The sequence below is a fragment of the Rhynchophorus ferrugineus genome, unplaced genomic scaffold (assembly GCF_030347505.1).
Source record: "Rhynchophorus ferrugineus isolate W39M unplaced genomic scaffold, kcgeb_rfMv2 rfM9, whole genome shotgun sequence".
Taxonomy (NCBI): domain Eukaryota; kingdom Metazoa; phylum Arthropoda; class Insecta; order Coleoptera; family Curculionidae; genus Rhynchophorus; species Rhynchophorus ferrugineus.
Genome location: NW_027472588.1, coordinates 28,044,362 through 28,057,274, shown reverse-complemented (window position 1 = coordinate 28,057,274; position 12,913 = coordinate 28,044,362). Strand labels below are relative to the sequence as shown.

The 12,913-nt window shown below is 32.2% G+C and overlaps 1 protein-coding gene across 4 annotated transcripts in view; it reads right to left on the bottom strand.

Annotated features, from left to right (window-relative positions):
* smog (G-protein coupled receptor 158 smog) overlaps window positions 1-12,913 on the bottom strand; it is a 151,332-nt gene that overhangs the window by 36,931 nt on the left and 101,488 nt on the right. For all 4 annotated transcript variants that reach the window (XM_076414181.1, XM_076414183.1, XM_076414184.1 and 1 more), the window contains exons 7-8: window positions 9,590-9,745; window positions 4,791-4,901 (exon numbers count right to left, since the gene is read on the bottom strand). In XM_076414181.1, the coding sequence (XP_076270296.1) occupies window positions 4,791-4,901; window positions 9,590-9,745 (267 nt within the window). The remainder of the gene's footprint in view (window positions 1-4,790; window positions 4,902-9,589; window positions 9,746-12,913) is intronic.

Below are 12,913 nucleotides of genomic sequence, written 5' to 3'. Positions count from 1 at the left end.
GAAAGTTACCGTCAATTGAAAATTAAATTCGTATTGTAAAGACTACTTTTGTATTGTTAAAATCCGGTTAAAAATTGACGAAAGACTTGGTATACCAAATCAACAATCACACAATAATTAGAGGTAATAAGTAATCAAAATAAATCAAGTACTGAAGAAGAGGAGGTTTGAAAATTTAAAAGATATCGTATTGCATTTTGTTTGATCATATATAGTTTAAAATTGGTTAAATGTACATTGAAAACGCTGTTATTATGCTCAGTTGGTCAATAACTTCCTTGGCCCTTCTTCTTTCTGTCCTTGCATCTCATACTATCTTAACTTGTCTTTTTTGACCTTTTAACATTTTAAGAGCTACAACAATTTTTAAAAAAATATTACCTTTAGTGGTTCAACAATCTGCCCAGTGGGTAATAAACATGTTTTATGAATACAATATCTACACGACATGTTTCATTTAGTGATCTTGTGTGTAAAATACCATCTCACTTAGTTCTATTTTAAATTTTATTCTGGACTTTATATGTCCTATTACCAGATCGGATAGTCTAAAACGTTTTAGTCTATGCACTTTACTCTGAATTAGCATATTTAGTTGATTAGTGAGCACCTTGGGCACTACCACTAACACCCTATTAAAGTTAACTAACACTCTAACGCAAACATTTTAAATTATACTTGTTAGGAGTTCTATAGGGATATATGCTCCATAGTCGAATTCCATATGACCAAATAAATTTATTTATTGATTCGTATAGTAATACCTTGTAATAAAATGATAACTTGGATTTGCGCTTAATAAGCCAATACATTTGATATAGTTTAAGTCTAATTTGTACTCTTGTTTGTACTTATTTTAGGTTGAGCGTCGGTTCAGATTCATGCCAATATGTTTAACATCCCGGCTTGGGGAAGTTGATACTTATTGATATTAACATTCACTGAGCATGTTCTTCTGCGCAGAGTAAATGTTACATGGACAGATTTTATTTCATTAGCTTTAACACGCCTTATCTTTAGCCACAGTTGTATTAGTATTTTATGAAGGCGCGTTAGGAGGTTCTTTGATGCTGTTATTAAGTTGATTCTTTTGTATATGCTTTTCTAGTGGTTCTATGTTGAGTTCTTTTTACTTTTCATCCTTATCCTGTTCCCTTTCCCTTTTTTCCAAAGATATTTTATTTTTCTCATTTATTCCTTTACATCCCTATTTATCTCATTTGTTCCAATATTGCTATAAGATTTTTCTTACTCTGTTAAATACTTTTTTCAAATCTATGATAACTAGATATATCGTTGTTTTGGAGGTGTACTATTTGTATTCTTTGAACTCACTGTATTTTCGCTATTGCTTGTCTTAGACTAAATATATTGTCCTGTGTATTTATTTTCTTTCGAAATCAATTGTGTGATTCTGGTAGTGTCTTATATATTGGTAGCTTCAGATGATTTTTATAGCTGTGTGCACCACTATAATCGTTGTGTAATTATTTCAGTTCGTTTGGTGTTATTTCTTGTTCGTATTTATTATAAATCAATGAGTGTCCTTTGCCAATCTGGTGCCAATCTTCCCATATTCTATTGTTCTAAGGTAAATCGTTGAAATGGCTAATTAATGACTATCCAGAGACAGAAAATAATAATAATCGTATTGGTATGTCAAAGTTGCGTTCGAGAGTGACTGAAAATGAAGTAGATATACTTATAATGCAACGAGCTCGTGCACATAAAATAAAATAATCGACGCAAAGTCGACGCAAACATATATGAGCGATTCCACAGACATAATGCTCCTGTATCTTTTCTATCCATTGCGTACAAAATTCTCACATGCATTATTAACCAACGCCTACAATCTCTTGCAGAAAATATAATTGGCGAATATCAATCAGGTTTCAGGCGTGGTAAGTCCATAGTGGATCAGCAATTTACAGTAAAACAAATATTATAAAAAACCTAGAAACACGAGATATATAATATAAAAACACGTATATAACTCGATTGATTGTTTGTTTAAACTGTACCATATGTTGATCAAATTAGGGATACCGCATAAACTAATCAGAATGATAAAAGAACGAAGAAAGACATGTTAGAGGCGGTACTAATCCAAAACCATTTAATGGAAACATCATCATCATCTTAAAGAAGGGAGATGGCTGGCCCTTGTCCTATTTAATATAATTTTGTGAAGCAGGTAGATATCGGCAAGGAAAAGGTGCTAACCAGCAAGACGCTACAGCTGGTTGCCTATGCGGAGGTCACTAATATTATGGGCTGAAGAGCAGAAGCGGCAAGCCAAGTATATTGAGAACCAAACCAACATACTAACATTAGCCTTGAAATGAACCCGAGTGAAACAAATACTTTAATAAAGAAAATATCTGATCACGGATCACAGTAGAAAATAATATTGAGTCGGTGGATCACTTTATATACCTGGGAGTGGAACTGTATTGAGCGGGTACGGAAGATGGAACAATTTGCAGAAGTATAAACAGAGCCCATAAAGTCTGTCTCACAATATTCATGTAATGAAATCTAAAAAACTATACCGTAATAACAAACTGAGAGTCTACAAAACAATAAGAGGGCCTATCGCAAGTTATGGAAACTATGTCTTAAAAAGAGAGGTATTGAGAAAGATCATGGGATCAATTAGAGACAATAACATCGGATGAACTATATCTAATCAAGAATTATATAATCTCCTTGTGGTAAGAATGGAAGACCATAGGTTACCCAAACTAATTTTAGACAGTCGAGCGCGAGCTTCTGGGTATCGAAGTGTAGAGGAGAGCGGCAGAAGATGAAGGACGCCAAGATTCCCATGGGAAGAAGAAGTGCCTCTGTGATCCAGGAACGAGCACCAATCCATTACGATACGGAAACAGAAACAAGTTAGTAATAACTGGAGAAACGATAGTAGTTTGTCAATGTTGTGAGGCATTAAAATATAGCGGTGAATCTACCGGAGTATCCTGTGCCAATAAAAAAGTAGAATACCCAGAACTAGTCACATCACCAGATATATTTCGCTCGTGATAGCTAAAGTGGGTTACTCTTGATCAAACATATAACTGTTGTCTTCAAAAGACGTGGTTTAGCATAACCCATATTGTACAGAACAATTTCATACTCTTACGCTTTCAAGGTATTATACCACAAAAATATTTTAACAATAAAATTTCTATTAACAGGTGAATTGAAAAGTCCCCGGCCTGACACATAGATGGCGCTACTAGAATTAAAACCATAGGGTTTTAGTTAGCCCTAACCCTCAAAAGATGCATGTATAAATTGGACAGATGTCGGATCATTAGTTTATGAATTATAGTATTTTGAGTGAAGCAACTTTTGTTATTGTGAAAAAAATTGATAAAAAGGAATTTCGCGTGTTGATAAAATATTGCTTTTTGAAGAAAAAAAATACAGTTGAAGCCAAAATTTGGTTTGATGCCGAGCTTCCGGACACTGTTCCATGAAAATCGAGGATTGGTATGCTAAGTTTAGATGTGGCGAAATGAGCACCGAAAACGGTGAACGCAGTGGACGTCCAAAAGAAATTGTTAACATACGAAAACATTAAAAAAATCCACAAGATAATTTCGAATGACCGCAAATTGAAATTTAATGAAATAGCAGACACTCTAAAGATATCAACTGAACGTGTACATCATATCATTTATGAATATTTGGGTACTAGAAAGCTCTGTGAAAAGTAGGTGCCGCGCGAGCTCACTTTTGACCAAAAACGACGACGAGTTGATGATTAGGAGCAGTATTGTAAGTGTAATAAACCTGAGTTTTTGCGTCGATGTGTAACAACGGATGAAACATGGATCCATCATTTCATTCCGAAGTCCAATCGGTAGTCATCCGTGTCGACTGCATACGAGAATGTGTTTGTTTGAGAGAATGAGAGATGTTTTCAAAGCGTGGGAAAACGCAACAGTCGGTTGGCAAGGTTATCGCGTCTGTATTTTGGGATGCGTATGGAATAATTTGCATTGGCTGCCTTGAAAAAGGAAGGACCATTAACAGCGATTATTATATAGAGTTATTGGACCGTTTGAAGGACGAAATCGCCGAAAACGGCCGCATTTGAAGAAAACGAAAGTGATGCTTCACCAATACAATGCACTATGTCACAAGTCAGTGAAAACGATGGCAAAAATCCATTAATTGGGCTTCGAATTGCTTCCTGATCCACCGTATTCTGCAGATCTGGATATATATATATATCTGGAATAGCGACTATTTCCTGTTCTCAGGTCTCAAAAACTGCTCATTGGAATGACATTTTCGTCGAATGAAGAGGTACTCACCGAAACTGAGGCCTATTTTGAAGCGTTTTGTTGCAGCGTCGCTATAATCAATATATCACTCTTGAAGGGAATTCTGTTGAATTAAAAACTAATTTTGCGAAAAAAAATGTGTTTTACTATGGTAGGCCACGGACTTTTCAATTGACCTGTTAGAACTAATTTAACAACATTTTAAACAAATGCAGATTATCAATTCTTATTAAATTTATTAATAATTTATTATTATTTAAAGTTATTTTATTGGCAATCCTGATACGAATCGAGCGATTATCCAATACGTATAAACGTTATTTCATCATAACAACGATTCAAAACTTTCAAAATAACATCGGATCTGATGTCATCTTACAACCATAGTATTGTCACCGGACCTCTAGAAGTAACATCTATGTTTAATATTCAATTAACTATTATATTTATTACTCATATTTCATGTATTTGTAATTAATAGTGGATACTTACATGATACTGCGTTCTTGCGTTTCTGCTAGCGTAGGCTAAATGTATGCCAAAGATCAAAATGAAGAACTCCCCTGTTTCCGTTACGTAGTCCCACCACAAATATTTACAGGCCTGCAAAACGCAACAAAAAGATAATTAGCGCGCTGAGAATCGGTTTTTAGTTGAGATGTAGTGAGTTAACTCAAATTATCGACCTTTTCAAAACTTTATTATCCGGCTGTCGGCTTTCAATAATACGTCTAAAGTATGTATTTTGAAAGTTTCAGTTAGTGCTTGCGGCTGTTATCCTTTTATTAAAGTTTTAATGACTGTGGGTTGATTTGGTGAGTTTTTTTTTTGTGAAGTCGAAACTATTCCTGTGAAACTTTAGGCAGAATACTTTCAAGGCGTTGTTGATTAATTAATGGTTTGTTAGGGCCATATCTAGTCACATTTGAGTATTTTTGTAAAATGCGTCAGTTTATGCAGAATCAACTGATAGGCTATAATAAAAGGGGCAATTTGTATTGAACATGTTGTCATGCTTTTCTGCTTGCATCATTTTTCATCACATTTTTTTTTCAAATTTCCTTTCAATGTATTAAATGTTATATGTAATCAATTACAAAGAAACTGGTTATATATTTTGTTAAAAATGTGCATTAAATTATATAGCAATGAAAAAGTAGAAGAAGCAAAGGATGAAGTATAGGAGGAGTTGGAGGAAGATCTAGAGAAAGAAATAGAGGAATAGAAGAGGTAGAGGTAGAGGATACGGTACAAAATAAGGTAGATAAAGAGGCAGAAGGAAAGGTATAGATGGAGGACGTGGAAAGGTAAAGATGTACAGGAAGAGTTAAGCGGTGAAGCCATTTTCAAACAAGATTATTTATAAGGATATGTACTTACTTTTGAAATGTGAAAAAGTAGTTGTTATTTAACTGATAACTGATGTCAAATTATGATTGGAGTGGGCCCAGCACATATTTTATGAAAATTGTTGAATGTTATTGAATGAACTTGATTTTATGAGGTATAGAGGATTATTGAGATGAATTAATGTTATTGAATATTTTATGAAAGAACGAAACATTTCTTGTAGTTGGAACTGCCAGAAATCAATTTAACAAATTTTAATCAAAATCATTTCGATTTTAGGGATTATTTGTCATGTAGTCTTATTGGCACCGATGATATTTTTTCAATATCTAATTAGCGTGATAATAAGGGTCATTAAATGAGAACCGCATGAAACATAACCGTCATTAAATGAGAATTAATCAAAATCATGACTAGGCTATTCTATCACGCTGTAAGCCTACTCATTTTATTGACATCGTGCACGTTTAACTACTTTGTAGATACACTGTGACAAGCTGACACCCTTTCAGAGTACACACTACCATTTAGTTGTAGATTTCAGGGGGATATTGTTCTGAATTAGTTTGTCACATAGGATAGGTTCCACAACAAACAATATTAAAAATAGCAATACATATTGTAATCCATAGATTTAGTAAAAATAAGTATAACAACCATTACTTTCAATAGCCTTGGATCCCAAAATTAGAGCACCTTCCTTTTCTTTACAGTCTTAAATTTGCCGAAAAAAAGGAAATAGAATTAAATTTATCGTATTCGTTTAGTATCTTTAATTTATTGTTGGCATTTTAAGACGTAAAAAGTTCTAATGTAATGGGAGCCGGGCTGGAAAAATGTATTTTTAAGCTATTCCGCGAGAAAAGAGCAGATCATTTGAGGGATCCGGCTGTTTAAATTACGCTTTTCGTATTCGTCTTCAGGTAAAATGTAAATTTTTGGCCAAGCAACGGCGGTAATATCTTTTGGGTTATTGCTATTATGTGTTAAATGATTAAATGTAAGTTCCATATGTAGAAGAAAGTTGAAAAACTTAAATTTTATTACTGTTTTATCCATAAATTGTTATCAAATGCTATGATTCTTGCGCAGTTACAAATATGCATAAAATAAATTTCAAATGAACAACGTTTATTATTTGTAAATGTTAAGTTGTGGTGTTTTATGATGTTATATACATATTAGATTTTTTATTCTAAAAAGAACTTGGAGTGAGTAGAGTAATGTGTAAGAAGTAGAGTAATGTGTAAGAAAATGGCCCATCGAAATAAGAAATAACATTGAAGATTTGTAAACTATTTAGACATTTTAAGTTCAGCAAAATATACCAGTTTCAAAATGTAGTCTCAAATATGAAAATCAAGTTTGAAGTTAACTTAATGCAACAAGCATCCCAGAGCTTATCAAGACTCCTTTTAGGTTATTCTCCAAACATTAACTTAGGATCTTTTTACGGGTCGAAGTATTTGAAGTAACCCACCTTCCTTGATATTAGCATCATTTAATGTGGGTGCCCAAGATAGTGTTTTAAAACCACTCCAATACTTGCTCTATACTGCTGATATCACAAGAACAAAGAAACAGTAATTTAAACATTGGCTGACGACACAGTTATTATTGCAAAATACATATCGCTTACTAAAGTTGTAAAAAATGTATAAGTAGTATAACAAGATCTACAAATGGACTAGAGAATAGAACATACAGTTTAATAGCTCCAAATATATCCGTGTTAATTTTGCGATTAGGCGAAACGATAAAAACCTAATTATATTACTTGGCAGATGCCCGTTTGTCAAACAGCATCTGTTAGATACCTCGACTTTCATCTCGATGGTAGGTTAAATTGGAGATATCATGTTAAACAAGAAGCAGATCAGATCAAATTCAAAATAAAGCAATTGTAGATGTTAGTCCTAAAATATTCTCAACAACTAAAATCAAAAAGATTGGTTTATCAGTCAATAAAGCCTATTTGGACCTATGGAGTTCAAATATGGGATTGCACTAAAACATATAACCAACTAGTAATCTAACGCAGTCAAAACAAAGTTGTACTATTAACTACTTACAATCATTATCGCTACGTAATCAACGAAGAAGTGATTCAAGATTTCGCTTTAAAACATAAAATAAGGTTGCTAAAGCACAGCGACGTGGAAGCAATATAGCTACTGGACAGCGCACAGGCAATTAGACCATTGAAGCGAATCAAACCGGACGAGCTTGTTTAGTGTATAAGTGTATTCTTAACTTTAGCTTAAATTGTATAGTTTTAAGCAGTTTTAATTGTTTTAAAGTTGTTATTTAATTTTTTTTAAATAAATACTGATGTCTTAATCCCGTAGTCACCTTGCTTGTCTATTAATGCAAGTACAACAGAACAATAGTAATAAATTAATTTGTGAATTACGGTTATGTTATGCATACTTTTTTCTCAAGTATCCCAAATTTGGCTTTCTCGGTTCATACATTTTAGACTTTCTCAGTAATACCGAACATAACTTGTAACATATGTGTGTTGTCAACGAATTATCCTGACCTCTACCCTCATATCATTTACTAGTAGGCAGACAAACTTTGTTTCAAATTGAGTTTCTGTACATGCTACTCTGAAAACATACTATAACAATACTCTGCATCAATTGCTAGGTGCTTGCGTGTATTCTTTTAATTTTTTCACTTAAGAAAGGCATAGTTATTGAAAATAATTAGTATAATGTGTATTAATTTACGGTAATATGACGATAGCGTGTCGAAAGGAAGATGTTGTTTTGTGTGAAGCCACTTTCGCATCTTATCCATATCTTGAAACAATGTGCCAGCTAAGTCATGCTGCATCGATCTGAGAAAGTAGTAATCAGGAGGTACTATGTCTAGTAATTATACGGGACGTAACAGAACTTCCCATTCAAGCTGCAACGATATATCTTTCACAACTCTTGCAACGTATGGCGGAATGCTAGTCTTTTATGCAACAATACTTCACTAGTTTAGTTCAATTGATAATGGTAAACATCTGCAATTTAATTAGCCTGTAGCAACTCGTAATATATATTCCCCATGATATTATAGATTACATACACTGCTATGCCTTGCTTATTCCGCCATGTTTATAGCAATACTTTATGATAATGAATATCCAGCTTCGGTGTCGATGCAGATGCTCTTCCTCGGATAACTCATAGTTTTTTGTGCTTGGGATTATCGAAGTAGATACACTTTTACACATCGCCAGTTACAATACGCCACAGAAAACTTATCTGTTTAATTTTCTGCCCATTTTTTTTCGTATTTTTGCTATATTATATATATCATATATTATAAGTCTTTTTGGACAATGAACATATTATGGAGTAGCAGCAATACAAATTCCTAAATATATTTAATGGATTTCGTCAGAAGGTTTCTTCAAATGGGATATTAAAGTTAAAAAATGTCGAAAATGTTACTGAGAAAGGCAAAACCATCGAATTTAACAGTTAGGTTAGGATGTTTAACAGTAGCATACATTAATGTCTCGCATTTTTACTAACAAGTATCGTTGATTAAAATACATACATACTTTAAATAACAAAATACTATTAAACTATTACTATAGGTATTAATATTGTTACATAAATGTTATACTAAGTTTATATCTTTTTAAAAATTAATTATTTATATATTGGCAATTAACTTCGAGTGCAAACGATGTGCAAACATCGAGAAACACATTACGCTGAAAATATATATAATAAACAGGGCACTTACATTTCTACATTTACATTTTTTTGAGCATTGATCTTGTAATATTTTTGAATTCAAAATGTTATAGTAGGTAGTTAGAATAAGAGAGTGATTTCGTTAAATTAAAATAGGAATAATCCCAGTTTTAATTAGCAATTTCCCCGGAAATCACGTTCATCTAACTAATACGAAATGAGTAATTCAACATTTACCTGAAATTGTTCTTTGTCACTGGTCCATCCTACGTACAGCAGCGAATAATTCTCTTGCATGAAGTTGAGCGTAATTGCCGTGTAAGCCGCCATGTACGCTAGACCCGACAAGATCATTATTAGTAGGTATTTCAGCAGGTCCGTGTCTTTAACTACCTGAAAATAAACATTATTTAAATAGGGCTTCGTTGAAGTTTGATGGTGAAAGGACCCGCGGTGAGCCAACGTGTCGTTAATAATTGTTATGGATATGATGAAGTTGTTTTCGCCCTTTTTTGAAGTGTTTAGTTCAGTTAACTTTAGGGACGGGTAAAAACATCATTTGCAAGTTAATCAAAAAGGTTCCGTGCTAATGGCGCATCATAACTGTACAGAAATTTATGGATTATGTTAAAGATTATTATTACTTTCATTTTAAAATTATGCTTAAACTATTATGGTGATAAGGCGTGTAATAAAATTGTTAAACCTAATCGAAAACAATATTGGAAAACATCTTGATCGACCTAGATAGTGTAGATATTATAATACTGACTAGACAGTCTCCAGTATTTTTTGTAGAACAATTATTTTTATAGTATTGTATTAATTTGTTGAATTATCAGTAACAACTTTCTGGCGAGTATTAAAATATTCAAAATATATATTTGAGTACATTTCAATCAGGTGAAACAGTGGTTCTATTAACGTTTTTAAATGATTTTCACGTAGCAGAAAATAATAATATTATTTCTGACTGATAAAAACCCCTAGCACTGGATTCCAAACGTCAGCAAAAATTCTAAATTGTTACAACAAATACACTCATTAGCTCAAAGAAAACGAAGAATGAAAAAGATAAATGGCTGTGGTTTCGGTTAGTTTTATTGAGTGCTAGATACTAATAATGTATATATATATATATATTATATATATATATATATATATATATATATATATATATATATATATATTATATATATATATATATATATATATATATATATATATATATATATATATATATATATATATTTTAGTCACGTCAAACTCGATTCTTAGTGCCTAAATCTATAGTTTAAGGTTGTTTTGGCATTAAGTCTACCGATTGGCCAATTTCCAGTTGATGCGCCATCCCAGAAAATATCCGGTCTTACACGGCCCAGCTTGGCGTGATGGGATAGTTATTCCTTACCGGATTCTACATTCTTGCCTAAATACATTTATAGTTACAATAATAAACACATACTTGATCGAGTACAAACAAACAAGAACAGTCGAGGACTGTCCAGTATCCTAGCGAGTGAATAAGAGGCTGGGTAATTATTTTGATACTTGAAATGATACAAAAATGTCATAATGATGATCATGCTTCTTATTTTAATTAATCACTATTAAAGTGTAATATGCATATGTTAATATGAAAAAATGATAAATTATAATTATTGTAATGTTGAAAACTTGTAGTATTTCGCGATATATTGGGAGTATTTTTATGTGGCCTTATTTGTATGATTTGACCAAATTGCTGCTAAAATGGGTACTTCCTGGAGAGTTCCTTACTCTTTCAGGGTATCTTCTAGAAGCTGAACTATCTTCTAGATGTTACAACTAGTTTTTCTAGGTATGACAATCTAGTTGTGAAACAACAAAATTGTTATTTCTCGCAATATTAGATACTGTTGTACTAAGTTTTCTTGCTTAATTTGTTTAATTCATGAATTAGTATATTAGGGATTTATGATTTAAAACACTGAATTGCAAGACTCATTGAACGGAAACTCAGTTCTAACTCTCAAAATATTTTCAAACAGTCTAGCACTTAATGAATCAACTGTTTCTAGACATGTGATGGTCTAAGAGGACGGAAAATGACTACTACATGAATTGACTGAAAATGCAATTTCGAATCGTTTTATATAATTCGGTTTCATTGCTTGCACGACAAAAAAATTGCTACATGATATACTACGACAATTCATGGGTTAAAAAAATTATGGGTTAGTCTAGGGGAACCATCCGTATCGACAACGAGGCGGATTATTCATTGCCATAAAGTTTTGATGTGTATAAGGTGGAATTAGCAAGGTGTTGCGAGTTAGGAGCTGCTAAAACCGAAACTGCATTACTTGCTTTATTAAATCTGTTGTTTTTTGGGGATTTTTTTGGTTTTTACTATATTGAACTTAAATTCAATTCAAATGATATTGACACCGCAATTATTTTCTAAATATTTTACTATTGATATTTTATTTAAAATAGTAAAATTCGTTTTAATTTATACAAAAGTCTTGTAATAAATGTTTGTAAGATACAAAGCATTTTACTGAGCAACTAGACAAAAGTTAAAATGAAGTTCCAGTTCGAAATTTTAATATAATTGCATAATTTTATTTGTCTGTTTCATATACTTTTTACTAATTTTTGAAAGATAAAGTAATCCTTTTTACTGATATTATTTATACATTTTTTTTGTTGGTTATACATTGTTTATACATGTTGTCAAATTTTTGACGTATTGCTGCAAGATCAGCTTTATAGAGTAACATTTCATGATTACTATTTAGATATATTAATGCAGGTTTTGATATGCTGAAGAAGTGCTAAAATGGATTGATAATTAGGTCGCTCCCAAACCAACATCGTTGTTTCAACATAGTACACCCATAATGCCAGAAAAATGGAACAAGTTGTAAAAAATATTGAAAATATTTTAATTAATATATATTGTTGCAGTTTTTTGCCAATAAATTCTCCTTTAAATTGAAAAATTATTAGAATACACACAAGGACTGATACAAGGAATAATATGATAATAATATTAATATAATAAAATTAAGTATCATACGAAAATTCGTTGAAAGCAATTTTCAAATTATTACCTCCTGAAAAATATTACTTGATATTCGATAGAAATAAACAACTTTTAATCCCGTCGGACTCACAGTGATGGCGTTGGAGAATACAACAGGAGAAAGATGTACATTCCCAGAAAGTTTAGTTCCCAATAAAACTTTACTGGCAATAAAGTTACCTATGGATGGATTTTTTATTTCGTTTTCTATGTTTCTGCTTTCGATTCGGCTCGGAAAACTTTTCATACTTTCTGCTATTCGGGGTTTATGAATACTTGGGGAGATAAGGCTTGGCAAATTGTCGGAAATGCACCATTCGGTGCTATTCAGGAGAGCAAAAATATCAGTTTTAAAATTTTGTTTAACTTTTTTCAGCTGTCGACGATTAATTGTCAAGATTCTATAGTTAGATGATTTAGGTTTTTATTTCTCGTTAAAATTTCTTAAACTATGATAGATTTCGTTATTGTCTTATATGCTTTGCTGAAAT